The 23,282-nt window shown below is 35.1% G+C and overlaps 1 protein-coding gene across 6 annotated transcripts in view; it reads left to right on the top strand.

Moving 5' to 3' along the window:
* Positions 1 to 23,282, top strand: part of REPS1 (RALBP1 associated Eps domain containing 1) — an 87,272-nt gene that overhangs the window by 44,959 nt on the left and 19,031 nt on the right. For 2 of the 6 annotated variants that reach the window (XM_053590875.1, XM_053590874.1), the window contains exons 2-10: positions 1,714 to 1,837; positions 3,565 to 3,761; positions 3,893 to 4,046; positions 4,757 to 4,881; positions 5,377 to 5,539; positions 5,819 to 5,882; positions 6,994 to 7,148; positions 17,325 to 17,446; positions 20,632 to 20,712. In XM_053590875.1, the coding sequence (XP_053446850.1) occupies positions 1,714 to 1,837; positions 3,565 to 3,761; positions 3,893 to 4,046; positions 4,757 to 4,881; positions 5,377 to 5,539; positions 5,819 to 5,882; positions 6,994 to 7,148; positions 17,325 to 17,446; positions 20,632 to 20,712 (1,185 nt within the window). The remainder of the gene's footprint in view (positions 1 to 1,713; positions 1,838 to 3,564; positions 3,762 to 3,892; positions 4,047 to 4,756; positions 4,882 to 5,376; positions 5,540 to 5,818; positions 5,883 to 6,993; positions 7,149 to 17,324; positions 17,447 to 20,631; positions 20,713 to 23,282) is intronic. The other 4 variants (XM_053590879.1, XM_053590878.1, XM_053590877.1 and 1 more) reach the window with 3 other exon arrangements.

Raw genomic sequence — 23,282 nt, 5'->3', positions numbered from 1 at the left:
TGTGAGTGGCTTCTGCCTGTGGCTTCAAGCTTCATTTGCTGCTGCTCCTTCCCCTTCCTGCCCAAACCCTCCTCCACACCCTGACACGCGTAGTCGGTTCAGTGTGTAACACAGATTGGTGCTTAGTAAGTAGTAATTGATTGAATAAATGAATTAATTCCCTGGTAGTTTAGAGGTCACTATCCATAATATAGTAACACTTCTTAAAATCAATAAGTTAATGAAGGATAAGTTGGATAATTCACAGGAAAAGAAATGCAAATGGCTAACAAACATAAAACGTTTAATAAACACTGATTAAAACAGCAGCAAGGTTCTGGCTGCCTTTTTGAACATTACCTTCTCATTTTTAGCCTTTTCCTGGGTGTATTCCCTGACTTTTGACAGACTACATACTGTGGTTTCCTTTCAGATCTTCCTTTTATCTAGCCAATGCCTGCAGTGTATTACGATCTGTTTTATAAACAAAGGTATCTAAGATGTGTGATAATTCTCTGTGAGGTGTCAGGTGGGCAGAAATGAGTGGTGGATAAGGCCAAAAATCATAATTAAAATGTCTGTAGGCTGTGCAGACTTCCTTTCTTAAGTCAGTTTCCTTGTACTTTACTTCCCTTACTGGTGTTAACCTGCCTCTTATCCTCTTTGCCCTTTGAAATTTCTTCAGAATTATGTGGCCTTAGCAGCAGAAACAGGAACTTCTTCCACTGCTGATCAATCAGCCAAAATTAGTCATCTTTTTTGGGCTTGTAAACAGTGGTATTATTGTTGTGGCACATTGTTTAAGGATTGATTGATAGGTGCTTTTTTTTTTTTTGCAGTTCTGTGAATACTTTTCTTCAGACTTAGTATCTTAACATCGGGTACTTTATCTTCCTTTGAATGTTTTGAGAAAAAGAAAACAAACTAAATCCACTCCCTCTCTACCAGAGTTTGTATTGTTTGAGAAGATGCCAGAAGGATACTTAGTGCTTATTTTATTTTTTTAAGATCAATTAGTAATGTCTGTATAACTTTTGAATTTATAATTTAATCTCATCATCTGAGATTAACGTCTGGTATTTTTTCAAGTCTGGTAGTTCTTCATAGTAACCAGCCTACTTGTTGAATAACAAGTAGAATGATCAATATTGATCCTCGGTTATTTGCATGCTTCCAAGAAAAGGACAAATAAAGGAAATGTAGTGTAACTACATTAAATATAATTTGGAAAATAAGAAGAAAAGCCCTACTCTTAACTTCAGCTGACAAAACTGCTGGCAGCTTTTGATGTACTTTCCATATTTGTATTGATGTGGTGTTTTTCCCCACTGAATATATCCTTAGGATTTTCTTATATCATTTTATGCCTATTACTTTAAATGGGTGCATGATAGTCTGTTGGTCATGTGGCCTGGTTGTATGCCCAGTGTCTGTGAAGAAGAGTAGGGCTTACGTTGTTTCTGGAAAAATGTGTTTCTTCATAAGAAATAGTTACTCTAGTGGATCTCATTGCGCAGATTTTGATAAAAAGGAGAATTGTGATCTTTTATAAAGTCCACAACTTTGTTTTAAAATATATGCACTTGGACCTTGAGGAAGTCGTTGTCAGTGGAGAGTATTATGCCATCTAGTAGGTACATACTTTAGAGAAGTTACAAATAAGTTGGACAGTTGCTTATGTTTGAACAGAATTTTTGTCATAAATCTTAACGTTAACATTGTGTTCTTTTATAGATCATGGAGCTTTGTGGTGCAACAAGACTTGGTTATTTTGGAAGAAGTCAATTCTACATTGCTTTGAAACTTGTAGCAGTTGCGCAGTCTGGTTTCCCTTTAAGAGTGGAAAGTATAAATACAGGTAAATATGGACTAGACTGGTTACTAAAATGAAAATGGGCTTATGTTACAAGTGAAGGAAAGTCAATAAAACTCGAGTCTTTCTGATACTATAGTGGCATTTGTGACCTTGAGTGAGGTGTCGTGGCTGTTCTGACTACCTTGCATTTCTCGTTTGAGAAGTTTAGAAGTCTGTCTTACTCCATTATGGTATATCACATGAACAGCATGCATTCCATTCAGTCAGCAGTTTTTCAGAATTACTTAACTAAAAATTGCTTGAAAGAACTTAGGTATATAATTTTATTAAGGTAAATCATGAGTTGTATCAACCAGCTTCTTTATTTTCTTCTTTCCTAATAAAACCTTCTACTTCCTCTATAAGGCTATGGAGGCTGTGCTTGAAATTAGAAACTATCAGTTAACCAAACTTTCTGATTGACAGAGATAATATTAAAATATTGGCAAATCAAAACCTAGTCATAGACATCTGACCACATTATAAATGTTATTTTTTAATTATTTGGAGGCTTGTTAATGTGAAATAATATAGAAATTCTATAGATAGGCACTTAAATGCAGCAGGCTCTGTTTGCATAAACAAAGGGAGAAAGACAAAAATTGAAGTTTTCTATAATCTATAAATTATAGAAAAATTTCTGTAAAATTCTATCAATTTCGGATTTTTTTTTTTTTTGTAGAGACAGAGTCTCATTTTATGGCCCTCGGTAGAGTGCCGTGGCCTCACACAGCTCACAGCAACCTCCACCTCCTGGGCTTAAGCGATTCTCTTGCCTCAGCCTCCCGAGTAGCTGGGACTACAGGCGCCCGCCACAACGCCCGGCTATCAATTTTGGATTTTAATAAATAGTTTAATTACCAACTTAGTTGGCCAGAAGTTTTCATTGTGGACCTCTGGTTTGCCATACATCATTCTTCTAGTGTTGGTGGTTTATATTCATTTGAGGTAATTTTGGACTCTTTTACTTAGATACCGAATAAGCTTAGTTGTTTCCCTCCTTTGTATGGAGGTTCTGAAGAAAAAATAAGGTAATCAAATAATAGACGAAGTATACTTTCCTCTGAAAATAATTCTGTTCTAATCTGAAAGTATGACTTACGATTTACTTGCACAGAAGTTTTCGCTCTTTTATCTTTTTCCTCTATAAAATTGAATGTAGAATATGTTTGTAGGAGGATCATTGGCTAGACTATAGTGTTTAGATAGAACACTGTGTACCATGTCCTAGGTAGGTGGACAGTAAGGTATTTTTAGGGGTTTTCATCATGAAAATGTCTAAATTAGTCTCAAACTTGGTGACATATTCTGTGTTTTGGAGACTCAACTTGTGTAGAAGCAACCTAGGCTTTGGGGTCTGACTAACCTAGGTTCAGATTCTGTCTGTTAGTTACTACAGTATGACCTTGGCATCTCAGAGCTTCTATTCTCCTAGCTATAAATAGGGGCTTTATAGGATTGTTTTAGTTATGAGATGAAATAAATACAAAATGCTAATAACAGGGTCAGACATACTGTAGACTTTTAATATAGTTATCGTCATCACCCCTTAGAAAGACAATTTAGTTTTACTACTTCTTTCTAATAAGAGTCTTCCTAAACAATCTAAGGGAGATGATGGTCCAAAGTTTGCTTTGATAGACATCGTGTGCCTGTTATTTCTGCAGTTTTTGTGTTTTTAACGTGTATGTACTTTCTATTTTAAAGTAATAATAAATTGCAATTAACAGTTAAGGACCTTCCTCTGCCAAGATTTGTTGCTTCAAAGAATGAACAGGAATCTCGCCATACAGCCTCATATTCTTCAGATTCTGAAAATCAAGGATCTTATTCTGGTGTAATCCCCCCACCACCTGGCAGGGGGCAAGTGAAAAAGGGATCCATAAGCCATGATACGGTTCAGCCTCGTACAACCGCAGATCCACAGGTAATCACATGCATGTAAATATTATTAGTTAATGTCTTGTATGTATAGATGCTTACACTAAAACATTATTGGTATCATAATTAAAATGTCTCCTGAAAATTATGTTTTTATAATACTAATATTTCTTCTAGGAACCTGTGTCCCCAGTAGTTTCCCCACAGCAGTCCCCACCAACTTCTCCACACACATGGAGGAAGCACAACCGTCACCCCAGTGGGGGGAACAGTGAGAGGCCTCTTGCAGGACCCGGACCTTTTTGGTCTCCCTTTGGTGAAGCACAATCAGGTATTTCGAGATTCTTTTTTTTTTTTTTTGTAGAGACAGAGTCTCACTTTATGGCCCTCGGTAGAGTGCCGTGGCCTCAGACAGCTCACAGCAACCTCCAACTCCTGGGCTTAGGCAATTCTCTTGCCTCAGCCTCCCGAGTAGCTGGGACTACAGGCGCCCGCCACAACGCCCGACTAGTTTTTTGGTTGCAGTTTGGCCGGGGCCGGGTTTGAACCCACCACCCTCGGTATATGGGGCCGGCGCCTTACCGACTGAGCCACAGGCGCCGCTCAGGTATTTCGAGATTCTTTAGCAGTAACAATTATTTAGAGTTGTAAATTGAAGAGACTTGATAACATTCCTTTAAGAATTGTCTCCAAGACAGTTTTTAATTGTAGTTTATAAGTAAATATACCACTTTGAAAAGTCACACCTTTATTTATATGTATCTATGATGCTTAGACAAAAGCTTCTGGATACCAGATTCTCTGAAGGTAAAATGAACAGTTATTTCCCAGAATATTAGGTAAATATTTTGTAAGTCTTAGTATTGACAAGGAGATCATACAATCATTAAAAAGATTTAAATGAAGAGTAATTTTAAATTGAAAAGATTACATTTTAGAATTTGTTACTTTTCTTCAAAGTTAGAGTTTGAAAGAAAACTTCCTGGTGACTTTATTTTTTTCTTCAATGTGAGTCAGCACGTTTACCCGTTTTCCTTTTAGGTTCTTCCGCCGGTGATGCGGTGTGGTCAGGGCATTCTCCACCTCCACCTCAAGAAAACTGGGTCAGTTTTGCAGATACCCCACCAACCAGTACTCTTTTAACCATGCATCCTGCTTCTGTCCAGGTGTGACATTTTATTGGTATTGCATTTTTATTTGCTTCATTCAGAGTATTGCTGCAATCATTGTTCTTGTATTTTGCTGTTGTAAACTTTATAAATGCAAGTTCTCTCATTTAAAAAAGCAGAACTCTGCTCTGTGTCTTTTCAAGTCTGTTATCATTGAAATGTTTCAGCTGATATTATTTCTGTTTCTGATTTCCTAGTGAAGTTTTTAAAGGGTTCTGTGTCTGTAAATATATTTGCTTGGCTTTCTTAGCACATTTTCCATAACTTTTTGTTGCTAACATAATGGCTATCATTCTACACATTTGTATAATCATTGTGCAAAAATACATCCAATTACCTGAATGTAACAAATACATGGTTTGCTGATGACTTCTTACATTTTAAATATTCACAAAAAGCAAGTTTTGCTTTCAAAGATAAGTAACCTAGCAATCTTGGTCCATATAATCATATAGATAGATATTGTACTGAGGAAAAAATGTTTCATTACAGGACCAGACAACAGTACGAACTGTAGCATCAGCTACAACTGCCAATGAAATTCGTAGGCAATCCAGTAGTTATGATGATCCCTGGAAAATAACAGATGAACAAAGACAGTATTATGTAAATCAGTTTAAAACCATTCAGCCTGATCTAAACGGATTTATTCCAGGTGAGTTGTTAAAAACAGAAGTTCTTCAAGCTGGGACAGGACAAAAATCTCAATTTCATATTGTCAAAGACATTGTTTTGTTGGTTGTAAATTTTAATTATAAAAGATAACAAATTCTCAGAATATTTGTCTAAAAAGTTTATAATCACTGGGGGCCAAAATCACGGCATATTCATATATTAAGTTTACCTTTTTCCAGTGAGAAAGTCTGAGACTCTTAACCCCCCTTTCTGTTCTCAGGTCACAATAACATTAAATGACATTGTTTTAATATTTCAGGATCTGCAGCTAAAGAATTTTTTACAAAATCAAAACTTCCTATTCTTGAACTTTCTCATATCTGGTAAGTGTGGTGTATCATTAGTTGGGTAATGTGGGTTATTTCAGAGGAGTTTCTAGCAGGTAGATTTTTAGAGCCTTAAAAGATAAACCATTACACTAACCTCTTCAAAAATGTTAATAAAGAACTCAGTATAGTTCTTGGCAATAACAGCCAGCTTCTCTTTTGCTCTGTGGAAAAGAAAGAAATGATAACAGATAAAATAGTTTTTTCTAAAGTGCTAAAATTCTTTAAGCTTTATCAGCTGCTTCTTGTTGCAGAATAAAAGCTAGTTTATATATATAGGGTTATGTTTATCCCATTTGGTTTTTATCAATTTTAATAAGTTCTACACTAAACCAAAGTTTGAGAATAGTGCTTTGTTCCCATTTAAACATAGACACAGGATAGGTGCTATGTAGGTGGAATTAGCCATTAGAACACAAAGTATCATCACAAATTACTTTTTAAAAATAATTACCAGATAAACATACATGTTAATTCTACTTTATATCAGAATATTTCTCTGTATTATAAATTATTTTGTTAATATATTTTTAGTAGCATAGAGTACTATAGTAAGAGGTAGGTAGATAAAGCCTAAAACTGAAAAACCAAGAACTAGCGATACATGCGTGCTTTTTTATAGTTAAAGGCAGTAAAAGTGGTTGCCCCTGTATCTAGGAAATGGCAGGACATCAAGGGAAAGCCTTATAGTTCTATTCAGTGCTTTAGAAAGCATGCATATTGAACTTAGATAATAAAAACTATTTTTTTTTTAATATCAGTGGCTTATTACATAACCCTCTTTCTAAAAGTCCACAGGGACCACTAGTCATTTTTTGGTGAGCTTAATTATCAGGGCTATTTTTTTTTTTTTTTTTAGCATTTTATTGTAAGAATTTCGAGCATACAAGAATGTTTAAAGAATGTACCATGAACACCTGTGTGTGCACCAAGATTCTACATTTAACATTTTGCTGTATTTGCTTTGTTATGCATGTTTCCACCTGTGAGATTTTTAAAAATTACTGACTTTTTGCATTTTCTTGAGGAAAGTATTTCTCTCCTTTTTTGAGAAATAAAGGGATCTAAAGCAGAATGAGATTATTTTCATTATAAGTTTGTCTTTTAGGGAACTCTCAGACTTTGATAAAGATGGTGCATTGACACTGGATGAGTTTTGTGCTGCTTTCCATCTGGTGGTCGCTAGGAAGAATGGCTATGACTTGCCGGAAAAACTCCCTGAAAGTTTAATGCCCAAACTGATTGATTTGGAAGATTCAGCAGGTAAGGTTGGGAGCTGTGGAGAGCTGGGTGCTTGACTTGATAAACATAATGCTTGACTCTGAAATCAAAATCCAGATAGATGTTAACGCTTAGCTTAATAGCTTAGCCATGTCATCAAGGGTACATAGATTTGCCACCTGAGTAAGATGTATGGGCTGAACTTGGATTTGTTTTATTAATACTGTCAACTTAGAAAAAAGCAGAGATAAAGAATATATACCTCTATTTCACCTTTAACATTTGTGATTTGCTAAGATTTAAGAGTACTTCACGGTGTCTTGTTGAACAACCTGTCTTTATTATAAACATTTTCTCTTATAATGCATCTTAATTTATTAAAGGAAAATAAGCTGATTCATCACTAGACCTTTGAAATCTTGAACATTTTTCCTGAAACACCAGGCTCTTTTCTGTAGACTATGAAGAAATCTGGAAATTTTGTCTTTGATTTTAGAGAATGCTGTTTCCTTAACAGTAATATGTTCATATTTATGGTAGCTTTCTTTAAAAGGAAAAAGATTATGAAGGGTAAAAATTAGTACATTTTTCTTAAATTCTGAATGAATGAAGGGAAATCTAACGTTAAATTCTTAATAGCCCAGTTAAAATCAAATTATTGTCCTTAGTGTTCCTATCTAAATTCTCTGTTGGATATGATAATGGAAGGAATTTTATAGTTGTAAAGGGAAGCTCAAACAGAATTTGACTCTCAAAAGGTGCTTATCAGGCAACATCTCTTTAACCAGAAATATATTTAGTCTGACTTTGTTGTCTGAATTATACAGAAGGAATCGTATGCATGAAATTAAGATAACAGTGCCCTTGGAGTGTGCTTCTAGTTTTTTTAATTTCACTTGTGACCTTGGGCAAGTTGTAACCATTTATTCTACATGTATTTTTCCCTTCTGTTTCTCCACCTGAAATGTGGATTTGATGCCATTCACATTTTAGCACCTGAATCATAATACTGGCTTTTGTCAGTCAATAGGTTAATTTTTAAAATTTAGCATTGATTGTAATTTTTTAGAAATGTATTTCTGTGAGAATCCTAGGATTTTTCCTGATCGTTTCAGGTAGTTGTGCACTATCAGTTACCTCTAACTTGAACTGAAAGCTAAATATCTTTGTTAGCTCATTTTATTTCAAAGCACTTTGATTTACCTACTTAAATAAAAACTTCTTTGTTTAGATTCTGCGAAGAAAAGAGAAGAGATTGTGGTACCACTTTCACACTTTCCACATCATTGTTTTAAAATTGAGCCTTGTACCTGGAGTTTTTATATGACTTCAGGCCTTTGAAAACTGATAGCATAGTAATGTAAAAAAATAATTTAAATCAAGCTGAATCTGTTCTATGTCATTTTGTAAAGGCTTGTCTGATTCTGTCATCTGTTGCATTCAGATCTATGAATCTTGCTTTTGCATATACTCTGTGGGTTTCTTTTTCCTTTATTTAACTTAAATAAAATCTAATTCTTGTAAATTTGATATACTGCTTGAATTTTTGGTGGTTCAGAAGAAATTTTTTCTGCACATTTGCCTTTTAATTTTATATCCATTAGATATGTTTAACATAGGAAGACTCTTTTTTTTTGCCTGGGTATATCTGTGTACTGTTGGTGTAACTGTAATTTTAAAGGTCTCACAGACTCTGGTAGTTTTTTTCTCCTTTCAACATAATATGTAGTTTTATGATGAAATTTATTATAAACACTTCAATCACACTGTATGGATTCAAATCTACTTTATGTGTTTATAAATGATAAATTTTGAAATTTCATTGAGGGGAGGCACTATAATCTTTTTCTTCTACCTATTGTAAATCTGAGATTCATATGACACAAGTCCTTTGAATATCGCATTGTCTTATGACACTTTGGGTTAATTAGTATCTATAAAAATCATATAAATATCTGTGTTTGTAGACATTCACAGTTAAGGGGAAAATAGCTTACTTGGGCTCTGTGGAGCCTTTCTGATTGAGGTGGTTTCTCTCTTCTCTCATAGCACATTGTACATGGTATTTATTGTGGAACATACTGCACTACCTCCTATTTATTTTTCTCTTTCTACCCTTATGCCCTCAACTCCCTGGAAAAAAGGAAATGTCTTTTTGTAGTATCTTTAATCCCTACCACTTTACTAGGCACGTACTGAATCACTCAGTAAATAATTATTAGATGAATTAATACTCATTGTGTGCCATTTTCAAAGTAAGATATTTTTCTACCTTTGAAAATATAGCAGTTTGTTATCTTAGGTTTGTGATGTTGGGACATAATAAAATATTACCTCTGCAAGTATTCTGTTCTTACAGTTTAACTCTTAGAGGCAAATAGATGGTAAACAGTGGTCAATTGAGTTACAGCTCCTTGGAATAACAAGGCAGGCTTCCCCTGGGCATGCAAATATGGAGCAGCTTTGCAGAATTAAATAGCAGCTAAAATAGAGCAACGAAGGATCTTAGGTAGAAGTACTAATATAGACCGTTAGTCTGGCACCTGGCACCAAATTTAAGCAGCTAAAGTAAATAGAAAGGGAAACTTGGTTTTTGTTGTCTTACAAAAGAAAGCATACAAAAAGTCATCTGCAGAAAATAGCTTTCTGAAGCTGGATTCAAGAAAGAATGTTTATCTTATTTAAAAAAAAAAAAGATTAAGGTGACTACTAGCTTACTACAATAATGTCCAAAAGAATCTTTGTGGCACAGTTAAAGTTTTACATGTATTTTTGTGTTCATTCATTACATCTCTCTTCAAACTAGACTAGAGATTCCTAGGAAGGCAGGCACTGGATGGGGTTCATTCATTATGTCTCTCAACATGTACATTGAGTGCATAAGTAAACATTCACAGTTTTTAAATGATTAAAAGACGGAGCCAGTTGTCATTAACTATTTCTGTCTGCATACCACACTGATCACGTGAGCAACTCAGAAATACCTGTTTGAGAGCTGAAAGAAAGAAGTGTGGCCCCTATCTCTGTCTTCTCCTCCATAATGAGCACATTTTTACACAGTAGATTTAGGCTTGTGTTTCGTTGTTGTTCATAGGGTGTGTAGCATAGATCTCCAGACTCTGAGCAGTATATCCAACATGAATGTTTTTAAAAGCCAGGGGAAGAGAAGGCACCTGGGACTTTTCATGAACAGTGTACTGGAAATTCGTGTAAATTCAGACGTGAGACTAACTTGATGCAAGTCAATCACCATTAAGAGTTTCCCTTGTATCCCTCCAGAAATTTTTTTTTTTTTTTATTGTTGGGGATTCATTGAGGGTACAATAAGCCAGGTTACACTGATTGCAATTGTTAGGTAAAGTCCCTCTTGCAATCATGTCTTGCCCCCATAAAGTGTGACACACACCAAGGCCCCACCCCCCTCCCTCCTTCCCTCTTTCTGCTTCCCCCCCCAACCATAATTGTCATTAATTGTCCTCATATCAAAATTGAGTACATAGGATTCATGCTTCTCCATGCTTGTGATGCTTTACTGAGAATAATGTCTTCCATGTCCATCCAGGTTAATACGAAGGATGTAAAGTCTCCATTTTTTTTAATGGCTGAATAGTATTCCATGGTATACATATACCACAGCTTGTTAATCCATTCCTGGGTTGGTGGGCATCCCTCCAGAAATTTTTTAACAGATATATTTAAAAGCCTACACACATAGATTATCAGTCTTTAAACAAATGCAGTCATACTGTACATCCTTATTGTTTTTTTCTTACAGTGTTGGACATCTTTGCACTTCATCACAGATAAATCTGTCACATTCTTTATCATCCAAGGTATTCTGTACTGTGATGTACCCTAATTCAACCAGTTTCTTACTGATGTATTTGGGGGTTGTTTCTTGGCTTTACCTTTAGAACAATGCTACAGTGAACATGCTTATATGTGCATCTTTGTTTTGTGCCAATAACCCAGAATCTGTTTTTGAAAATTCATTATCCAAGTGCCTTCATTAGATAGAAAAAAATAATGAGAATATGCACTAATGCTTACCATTCACTTTTCACTTAAGGAATTATTTCTCAAACCACCCCTCTGCCCCCAACACAAACATTCTTGACACTAGTGCCATTTCTTTCCAGATAGTTGGGTATTATAGCTGACAAATCAGTATAGTTAAATTACAGATTTTGACAAAGACACACCATTTGATGAAACTAGTCAAAGTAGTTAGAACTCAAAACCTGACAAAGACATTGACAGACAGTCAGGCTAGATAATACTTGAAAGAGAAAAACTTCATAAAGATGATGACAGCAGTAGGGCTTTAAAAGATTATAGTTTTGGTTTTAGTGGATTAGTAAGCGTCCTTGGGAATAATTAATGATGTCCTCAGATTTTTACAGAAATCACCTTTTTCCCTCTGTAATTGTGCTGTGAATAAGGATGGATATCCCTGTCTTCCTCTAGTAGAAAGAGAACTTCACAGGAATAAGGCCTAAGGCCTCATTCACTACTCGGTCTCGCTTAGAACCCTACAGGGCCTCAGTAAATGTTTACTCACTCAATTAGTGCTTAATTTTGCCACCAAATTACTCCCCCAAAAGTAACATCATCTTTTGTTCTTTTTTCTTTATATTCATTTCCACAGTTTTCTGTGCAAGTTTTTAAGAGAAAGCCCCAATTATTTTTTTCTTGTTCTTTATTAAATTCCAGTCTTTTTTTTAAAGTGGATTAACTTTAAATGGATTTTTTCCATTTTTATCTTTGGATAATGGGAACCTCCACTGTATCTGTAGGTAATAATACTCTTTGAGGTGTAATAGGTGAGTCATATAATAGATGCTATCAAATGTTGGTCAGCACTGTAAAAAACCAGGCACAATTTAGTTAGAATTTTAGGTGAATGTTCTATTTTCAAATATTTTTACATACTTTTTTACTTTCTTAAGCCTTTGGTTTTAATTGAAAAGTGTCATGGTTCTTTGTAATAGACCCTCTTAGGATCTACTTACTGATTGTGCTTCCATTTTGTGAAGTGTTGGGGAGAAATGGAGTTTGTTTTGGAAATAGAGCTTAGTTTTTTGATGCATTTAATATCACTCAGGACAAAACAAAACATATCTTAAATTTAGTCTTTAATTTCTTTCTTCATATTCATTGCTTATCCCTGTCTTTGAAGTATGAATGAGAAAGTTACCCTTTGTAGTTTTTCTTGAAGATTTAAAAATTCATCCAAACTTGTTTATTATTTATTTTATGTACTTTTTTCTAATAAGAATAATATTCTTCAAATAAGTAAAAGATACAGTCAAGAACTTCTGCTTGAAGGCAAAATAAGTTTTAAACCATAAGACTTTACAGGAGTATGTTACTTTGTATGTCAATATAATACTAAGAAAATTAGAGTAATTTAGGTTTAATAGTTTACAAACTAGTATAAGGCTGAAGATCTGTAAGAAAGAGGTTTTTCAGCAGGTATGCTGTACTAAACTGACTCTAAGCACTTTCCAGATTCTTTGAAGGAAAATGGGATGAAACTTCTGTCAGTGTTTATAAACCTAGAATAAATGTAGAATACAGCTATAGTCAGAATGGTCGTACTGGTTGTCTTTCCCAGACACATTTTTATAGGTGGAAATACTTTTTGCATAATAGCCTTGTTGAGGTTAACTTTAACAAATAATTTAGGCTCATGCTCTTCTTTTTCAGCCCTGATGCTCTGATGATGTCAGGGAACAGAGCAGAACCCTCAGGAGGGAGGCAGGGTTGACACAGTGTTCCTGCAGGAGGCTAGGTTGGAACACTGCATCAGGTAAGAGTAAAGCTACACCCCTGCCTCCAGAAGGATACAGTCTTAGAGACTGATGTTTGTGGGTGGGTAGAAAGCTGTTTGTTGGAGCACTAGTAGGGAGCGCAGCTAAAGGAGATACAGTTTATTTCCAAACCTAATGCTTCTCCATAGACTCTGGATTGTTGATTTCTAGAACATAAGAAGCAATGTATACTTTAATTTATCGCAGAAATAATTTTTGGATTCTCTAGAGCAATAATTTTTCAATCTTCTTAATCTTAAGACCCATTTACGTTCTTAGAAATTGTGGACCCCATGAACCTTTGTTTATGGGGGTTAGACTTATCAATAACTACCCTATTAGAAATTAAAACTGATTAGTTTTTAAATATTTATTTTATTTTTAAATAGCAGTAATAAACTCCTACATATTAACATACTTTTAAGAAAATAACTGTTCTCCAAAATAAATAAAATTATGAAAAAGGTGGCATTGTTTCACATTTTTGCAAATTTCTTTTGTGTCTGTCTTAATAAAAGACAACTAGATTATCATATTTGTTTCTGCATCAGTGTGTTGGATATGTTGTTTTGTTTGTGGTATATTAGAGATCTGAAAACTAAGCCCTTTGGACCAAATCTAGTCTGCTGCCTGTTTTTGACTAGCTTACCAGCTAAGAATATATATTTTAAAATTTATTTATAAGAATATTTTATACATTAAAAATTCTATGAAATTTAAATTTCAGTGTCCATAATAAAATTTTATTGAAACATAGTCCTGCTCATTCATTTACAAATTGCCTATGGCTGCCTTTGTGCTATAATGGGAGAGATGAATAGGCGTAGCAGAAATTGTATAGTCATGAACCCTGAAGAGTTTACTACCTGGCCCTTTGTGGAAAATATGTGAAGAAAATCTAGCCTCACACAGTAAAAGGAAAGACTTTTATAGCTTTGTCAGATACTGTAGATAGTCTTTGATATTATATCGAGACATAAATGGTAATTTTTTAAAGGTTGTTGAATGTGGAAACTGAAACCATATTAATAGTTTTTGGTGCAGTTACATTAAAATCTATTGGTCTGTCTTGTACTTTGAATTAACTCTTTATGATTTGTAACAGTGCATTGGATATTTGTAACATAACAGTTCATTGAGTTATATCATCTTTTAGATTTTGGGATAGTTCATATAAAATATGAAAAGAGCATATTTACTAATATTGCGACCTATCAGAGAAATCTTTTAGTGCTGAGCAATTCTTGGAATTACAGACATGTATTTTATAGATATAGATAGATAGATAGATATACACTTTTCCACAATTCTTCTTTTTCCTTGTAATCTTGAACTTTGTAATTAGTAATTAATACTAAAAACAGTTACTTTCCTTAAAGTGGCTGGCTTACTTCATTTTTGAGAAAAACACTTGCCCAGTACCCAAGTCTGAATAATTACAGTTCATGAGCTGTTCTTTCAGAAAAATGGTGTTCCATGAGAAAAGCGATCTGTTGAGTTTACAGCTGAATCAAGTACTTTTCCTTGACATCAGTTGTACTTTGGTATGCAGAAGTGCTTTATCTGTAGTCTTCATTTTCTCACACAGAGTATTAAAATTATCTTGTAGTTATTACTATTTTTATTCTTAATTTCTTTACTCATCCACTTTGGGGGTTCTCTTAAAGAGTCTTCTTCATTCTTTTTCCTCCTGGCAGAGTTTCACATTCAGTCAGTTGACAGCCACCATCGTTCTTTCCTTAGCTTCCTTTCCCTTTGTTGTCCTGTGGGGAAAAGGGGCCATAGTTTCTGTTCCCGTCAAAAACTCCAGACTGTCCAGTGAGGGATTTGCTGCTACTCTTTACACATATCGTAATAATTTTTTCCCCAGTTCTTCTCTAACAACTCTGAGTCAAGAGGTCTTCGTAGAGCAGTGTCCGTAGCCTTCCTCCTAGTATACTGCCCTGACGCTTTTATTGAGAAGGTATAACATTAAGAAACAGTTCTTGATCCTAGAAACAACAATTAATCAAAATATGGTGCTGGACTGAAAATAGAATTTGCAGTGTGGTATAATTTAAAAAATAGAATATCAGGGTAAGTAAAAGGGAACTATTTCGAAGGAGTCATGTAATGGAATAGGCAGAAGGAGAATTTTGAGAATTTCCCAACTGCGTTGATTGTGGTTCTTGGAAAATTACAGTAAAGGGGAAGGAATTTAAATAAAGAAGAACAAACAAAAACAACTTAATAAATAAATGAGTGCTGCTAGTCCATATGTTAGGTGGACTTAGTAAAACTTGAAGGACTTACTAATGAATAAATTGAAAGCTTGCGTTGCTAGGTTATATTACATAGTTGTCTAGTTAGAAATCTGAAGTATAGTGCTAACATGTAGTGGCTAATGTCTTTCTTTTTTTGGTGGTGGTTTTTGGCCGGGGCTGGGTTTGAACCCTCCATCTCCGGCATATGGGACTGGCGCCCTACTCCTTGAGCCACAGGCGCCACCCAATGTCTTTCTTTCTGATGGACAAATGTTCTTTTATCCAACTTGCCCATGGTCAAACAGAGACAGTGACAGATATTAGAATCATATTTTTGAAGTGGGTTCTAAACAGATCAGGTATTCCTTTCTGAATACCTGGGAATATACTCATTCATGTAAAACTTGGAAGAATTAGAATGAGAATTCTGTTACCCTTGAAATTCCTTCTATTTTTTAATGTAGTTTAGTGGTCTTTTAAATTTAGGCTTAACTATAATTAAAAGTAGAATATGAGGGTAGTGCCTGTAGCTCAGTGGGTAGGACACTGGCCACATACATCGAGGGTGGCAGGTTCGAGCCCAGCCTGAGCCTGCTAAACAACAATGACAACTGCAACCAAAAAAATAGGCAGGCATTATGGTGGGTGCTTATAGTCCCAGCTACTTGGAAGGCTGAGGCAACAGAATTGCTTAAATCCAGGAGCTTTGGGGTTGCTGTGAGCTGTGACATCACAGTACTCTACTGAGGGCGACATACTGAGAATCTGTCTCAAAAAGAAAAAAAGAGAGTAGAATATGATAACGCAAAACACTTACTTTAAAAATCACCAGGGGCAATGGCCTACTCTGGGAGGCCAAGACACGAGCTCCAGGAGTTTAAGACCAGCCTGAACAAGAGGTAGACCCTATTACTAACAATGGAAAAATTAACCAGGCTTTGAGGCAGGCACCTGTGGCTACTCAAGAGGCTGAAGCAGGAGATCACTTGAATCCAGGAATTTGAGGTGGTTGTGAGCTAGGCCAATACCATGACACTCTAGCCTGGGCAACAGAGTGAGACTCTTGTTTCAAAAAACAAAACTAAAAAAAATTTTTTTTTTTTTTTTTTTTTTTTTTGTGGAGACAGAGTCTCACTGTACCGCCCTCGGGTAGAGTGCCGTGGCATCACACGGCTCACAGCAACCTCCAACTCCTGGGCTTAAGCGATTCTCTTGCCTCAGCCTCCCGAGTAGCTGGGACTACAGGCGCCCGCCACAACGCCCGGCTATTTTTCTGTTGCAGTTTGGCCGGGGCTGGGTCCGAACCCGCCACCCTCGGCATATGGGGCCGGCGCCCTACTCACTGAGCCACAGGCGCCGCCCTAAAAAAAATTTTTTTTAATCATTTTGAAATAGTACCATGGATTCATACCTTTCTTAGTTCGTTCTCTTAAGTGCTGGTGAACCTAATGATAGAAGTTTCGGTTTCACATGGGCCCACTGACTTTGCTTTCCTGGCTCTGGCTAAAGACTCTCCTTTTGCTGTCTGCCTTCAGATATGTGCTGCTTTTTGCTAACGGGAGATTTGTAGAGAAAATGTGAATGAACTCATATAAATCAACAGTTTCCAAAATATATTCCAAGGAAATATCAAGAGGTTTTATCTGATGAAAAGGATATGTATCTGGGAAAAATTAATTTAAACAAAGTTTTTTACTCTGGGTCGTCACAAGTCTTGATATACAGAGTACATTAGAAATGCTGCAACAGGAAATTAACGTATCCTTAAACTTACTTGAGCAGAGAACCTAATTTTTTGAAGCCACCTGATTAGTATTTTGTGAGAAATACTAATAAACACTTTGGGAAACCAGTACAGATCTAGTCTTATTATCAGAAAATGATTCAAAGCACGTGACCTATTACATTATTATTATGTATTATACTATTCTATTTATTTCTAACTAGACTTTATTTTCACAAAAAGCCGTGGTTGCAGGTAGACCATAAGTAGCAAAAGTAAGTAGTGTCTGATTTTAAAATGTTTATTCTGGGAACACGAGGAAAGGAAATTTAGACTATGAATTAGTACTGTGAAAAGCATCTGTTAGCTTTTTTATAAGTAATTATTCTTAAACTAAAATATATTATTTATAGAAAATTTCTCTATTTTTAAATTGCAGATGTTGGGGATCAGCCAGGTGAGGTAGGTTATTCAGGCTCTCCTGCCGAAGCTACTCCAAGCAAGTCACCATCTATGCCATCACTAAACCAGACTTGGCCTGAGCTGAATCAGAGCAGTGAGGTTAGCAAAGATTCTTACTACTTCTTCTTTTTTTTTTCCTTATTAAAAGCTAAAGCTAACTTGTTTAAGGTAAGAAGTCCCAAACTGGGTAATTTCAGTTTATACCTCTTTCTGCATGCATGCATAGTTGGGAGAATACATCAAAAATGATTATGATCAATAATTATGTGGCTTCTTGAGGTGTTCATACTGCCATTTGGTTTCCACCACTCATCCTCATGAGTTTTGAGGGGCAGATGCAGGAAGTCAAAGGGGAAATGACTTAGTCAAGACCTCAGATGCAGTCGGGGAGAAGAGCTAAGATTTGAACACAACTCCTTTGACACCTAGTCCCCTTCCATGGCCACTGTGTCACACTGCCTTCTCAGTCCTGTAAGCAAGGTATGTGGTAGTAAGTTCAGAATCTTCACAGTGGACGTGATATGAGAAGCCACTAATCCAGCTTCCCACATGAAAGACGTATTTTCTACAACCCAAATTATTTATATTTGTTTCATTGAATTCAAAATGGAATGATTTGCCAAATTAAATGCATTAAAGATGTGTCGTAGGTGACCAAGCACAGTATGCAAAATGGAATTTGGGATAAATACATTGTTATCCCATTACTTGGAACTCCATTATATAAAACAATAAAAGGGTCGCTCTGATTAGAATAAGAGAACGTAGCCTGAAGCCCTTGTGTAAATTTTAGTGCTCTAGAAAACTTCATTTGGAAACCACTGCTCTAGCCTTTTAGAGCAATTTTCTTTATGAACAAGTTACAGTTTTTGCTTATGGTTTTTTTGTATCACTTTTAGGTAATGCCACAAAATTAAAATTTGTTGACTTTCAGGAAAAAGTTCTATGTTTCTGTGCTTTCCATGTCTTCTCAAGCCAGAAAAGTAATGGATTAAGAAGCTTGCTAGTTAATTTTGGACAGTTGGACAGTTTATATTAGTGGTTGCTTAAGACATAATCACAGCCACAATACCTGTGTCTGAGGCATTTAAATATCATACCAACCAATCTTACTGTGGGATGTAAAACCATTGAGTATTTTTCTAGATTTTTAAGCTGTAAAAGAATTTGCTAGTAGAGAGGGTTTATGGCAAGCAGGGTCAATCAAGTTTTATTTTGTAGTATTTGTTAATAAGGTCATGAATGTCATAAATTATTTTTTTGCTATGGGTGAAAAATCAAAATGCTAGTAAAACATTGATTTTTTTGAGAAATTTTAATGACACTTAAAAGATACCTACTTAAGATATAGAATTTAGATTATATTTTAGTTGTCTACCACAAAACACTAATAACCTTTCAACATGTATTTATTCAGCACCTGTGAATATGGATGAGGCACCACAGGGAATAACACTAATAATTTTCCCTAACATTTACCAAGCACTTTGGACATGCCAGTTCTATTTAAAAGACTCTTTATATACATTAACTCCTTAAATCCTCAGATCAACCCTATGAAGTAGATATTATTTATCTCATACTACAGATGGTGAGACTAAAGCACAAAGAGATTAATGTAACTTGCTCAGGGTTGTATGGCGTAACTAGGATTCCAGAAGTCTGGTTCCAGAGCCAGTGCGACTTTATACTAAAGTCAGGAAGATAAGAGTGTCTCTCTGCCCTCTAGGTAGCTTATGTATCATCTTGTGAAACCAAGTTAAACTTCATGCCACCCAGATGGAGTACATGGGTAAATATGTTTTGGGGGACAAAAATCTTCTGCATCTAAACTTTTCTCCACAGTTAGACAATTAGGTTTTTAAAATTTCCTTCTGTATTCATGCAACAATAATTATTGAAAAAGAAATTATATTAATTACTGGTAAGTCACTTCCCTGAAGCCCCATGACAAAAGTGAATTATTGTGGGCTTTTTAATTTTATTTGTGAAACACTTTGAATGCATCAGTATTTTTCATAATATCTTAATTTTCATATTAAAACTTATCTGTAGAAAAAGTTATTGAATTACCATTTTAGCTCTTCATGTAGATAATTGTTAAAAATGTGCACATTTGCTAACATTTAGTTTTTACATGTCTTCTCAAATTGAATATCACTATTTTTAGCAGTAAGTTGAACTTTGAAGCATAAAAATGTATACTTTTCCAAACTGAGTTATAAAAAGAAGGTTGTGGTTAATGGGGTAGTCGTGTCTATGTGTAAACATTTGTGTGTATATATTGTATGTGTGTAGATGTTTTTCTTTCTTCGGGGATAATGGATAATCTTAATTTTAAATGATAATGTTAATATGCTTTTGATATAAAAATTCTATATATTTTATTACTAAAATCTCCAAAACAAGTGGAATTTATTCTAATTAATACTGACTTACCACTCCACCTATTTTAAGAGGTATGATATTTGTTTGTGTACCTCTTTCAGAATTGTGTTCCATATCAAGATACATCTTCTGTATATTCTACATGCTCAGATGCTTGATTTGCTCTCATTGTGGCCGCATTCTGATTTTTCTAGCATGGGGTGAGGGGGTGCCTGATTGGCAGCTGTGTCTTGTGGTCTGGCATGGCCCTGTTTGTAGTGCTGATTGCAGGGGTTGACTTGCTACAGATTGACATGAGCTCAAACATATATTAATTCCAGAATTCTTTGCATTTTATCTCAATTATATTTTATTAAATATCCATACATATGTGTAAAATATATGCACGTACATAATAGAATCATCTTTCAGGGGTCGCACTGGCAAGTCACGCTGACTTGCTTTTGTTTTGACAAAACTTTGGTTCATCAGCATTACCAAATCAATACATTAAGACTTGAATGTTTAACGAAAGATACGAAGTTATTCTTTCTTTAGCCAAGACAAGCCCCTTTACATTTTTACTTGAAAGTCACTTAGACATCACTTAGACTCTGTTCCCGTATTGTGTTTTCTTTTTTTTTTTATTCCATAAGGCTTTGAATCTCTTACATAGAGATTACAATTAAGTTGTTAGTAGTATACATTCGATTGTGAAGCTGCTCACCTTACATTACGAGGTGACTCAAAATAGATAAGTATAAATGTTGATGGAAAAATAGAAATTACAGAATTTTGTTAGACCTATGAAACACAACTTGCAGTGCAACCTCTGAATTACTTTGCTAAATCTTCTCCAGTGATCTTCTACTCCATCTTTCTCATCATGCTGACTTGTCTCTCCTCTGTCTGTTCAGCAGTGGGAGACATTTAGTGAACGCTCTTCAAGCTCACAAACTCTGACCCAATTTGATTCTAACATTGCACCAGCTGATCCTGTAAGTCAATCACTTAGCTTGCTTGTTTGAAATTAATTTTATTAACCCAAATTTCCATTCATTATGGTTTTTAGCTGATGTGCATGATTCAGTGGAGTGCTTAGAGGGAAGTGGTGGCAGGCTTTTCAATTTTTGTGCGCTTAATGGTGGAAAGAACATTTTTTGTCATTCCTTTTATTTTCTAGTTACTTTGGTGAGAGAAAAAATATGTTTTTAAAATCTGGTATATGTGTCTAAAGAAGCATTTTTTTGTCACAATTGATTTGGTTAACCTTGTCGTTTGCTAATTAAACATATGTTTTATTATTAAACACACTGCATATTTTGGTGTAACAACACATAAATACTGTTTTATTTGTATGCTTACATATCATGTAATATGTTTTACCTATGTAAATATTTATGCAATGTCATCTTTTATTTTGACACTCTAAATGGTATGGTTTTGTTTAATTAGTATGTTGAATTCTGTTAGAGGGAATCAAAGTCAGTGAAACGGTACAGAGCTGTTGGTCATGACTCCCTTTGTGCAAAGGATCCTCTGTCTTGTCTTCCTGTGGCTTACTGTGTTGCTTTGAAAATGCTACAAAGTTCACATCCTGATTTTAAAAGCAAATTCTATTCCCATAGTTAGTTTTGTATATGCCCTACGTGTCCCTCACGTTATTTGAAAACTTCAAAATTGTAGCTGTTAATTATTCTCACTGCTCACTTCTCTGCTTTTTCTTTTTCTTCAAAGAGAAAGACTAAGAATCACTTTCCAAAAAGAAAAGAGGAAATTAAGAAGGGAAGAAGAATGTAAAGTTCAGGTTTTGAAAAATAAGCTGAGTAGAAAGATACAGAGAAAGTGATACAAGATATTTCCTTTTAGATGTTTCTGGTCAAAGATAGCCAGCATTTACTTATGATATATAAAAATGGTCTTGTCATTTAATAAGGATTTTGGAGCAGTAGCTTTTCAAGATAAAATATATATCTAGCAGTTTAAGTTAATACATGTCTGATATGTTTTGCAATTTTTAAAAATTTGTGTCTATTTGAAATATAAAAGATGGTGTTTATGGAATTCAAATAGATAGTGTATGAGTATTTTTTAAATGCTTATTTTATAGTCTACTAAGCCTATTAAGAGCCAATTAATATGTAGATCATCTTTGCCTTTTGCTTCTCTTGCTATAATTAAGGCATTTATCTTTCATTATAATCTCTGAAAGATATAGGAAAAATAAAAGGCAACACTTGAAAGCTCTACTGCTTATCAGCAAGTATAATTGAAGCATCTTGAGAAGAAACAAATTCTTTGAACTAGAAGTTTCACCCTTGGGTTTCCTTTCCTTTCCTTTTTTCCTAAGCTTCCTTTTTGAAGCTTAGAGTTTTACCTTTAAGCTTCAGTTACCTAAAGCATTATGTTTTAATTCTCTGTATTATTCCTGTCTCCTTGTTATTAGGCAGTCATTTTATTTAAAGTTCTTAATGAAAGCACTTCATGGAAAGAAAGGTTTGACATAGCAATGAAGAAACTATTCTTAAAACATAATGAAAATATTCACTTACAGTATTATTATTCTTTGTTAGACCATGCAAGAAAATTATATATAAAAATCTAGAACTCATGAGCTGTGTGAGGCCACGGCACTCTACTGAGGGCCATAAAGTGAGACTCTGTCTCTACACAAAAAAAAAAAAAAAAAAATCTAGAACTCAGGGTGGCACCTGTGGTTCAGTGGGTAGGGTGCCGGCCCCATATACCGAGGGTGATGGTTTTGAACCTGGCCCCAGCCAGCTAAAACAGCAGTGGCAACTGCAACAAAAATAGCCGGGCGTTGTGGCGGGCGCCTGTAGTCCCAGGTACTCAGGAGGCTGAGGCAAGAGAATCGCCCTAGCCCATGAGCTGGAGGTTGCTGTGAGCTGTGACGCTATGGCACTCTACTGAGGGTGACAAAGTGAGGCTTTGTCTCAAAAAAATAAAAAATCTAGACCTCAGAAACAAAACATATTAACTCATAACCAGCAGGAAATGAGAGAAATATATATCTGAAAAGCAGTAATGATCTTCAAACTTCCTGTAAAAAATATCCAAATCTCTGAATGTTAGTTCTAGTGTTTAAAATTGGATAGCCCAGGTTGGGGGTGGTGGTACACTCCAGGAGTCCCAGCTACTCAGGAAGGCTAAGGTGAAAGGATTACTTGTGCCCAGGAGTTCAGGGTTGCAGTGGGTTAGGGAGACCCTGTCTCTAAAACAAATAAATAAAATGGCTCAGCCTGTCCCTTGTTATCTCTAGTATAGCAGGGACTCTAGGGAAATAAAGAATAGTTAATTGACATTTTAAACATAGATTTGGATCTCTGAATTTGATTAAATTGACATTCTTAAATATTTATAATCTGATATCTAGAAATACCTTTTCTTTTATGGTGATAAATTTAAGTGTGAACTTTACTTCCTCAACCCATAGCCATGGTCTCAGATAATTCTTTGTAAATAAGGATTACAAGTAAGTAACTAAGACCCATTCAGATTATAAGGGAATCACCTAGGAGGAAAAAGCACTACTGCTCTAATACCTTAC

The sequence above is a fragment of the Nycticebus coucang genome, chromosome 5 (assembly GCF_027406575.1).
Source record: "Nycticebus coucang isolate mNycCou1 chromosome 5, mNycCou1.pri, whole genome shotgun sequence".
Taxonomy (NCBI): Eukaryota; Metazoa; Chordata; class Mammalia; order Primates; family Lorisidae; genus Nycticebus; species Nycticebus coucang.
Note: the sequence above shows the minus strand (reverse complement) of the source record. Positions and strands in the feature narration are given on the sequence as shown.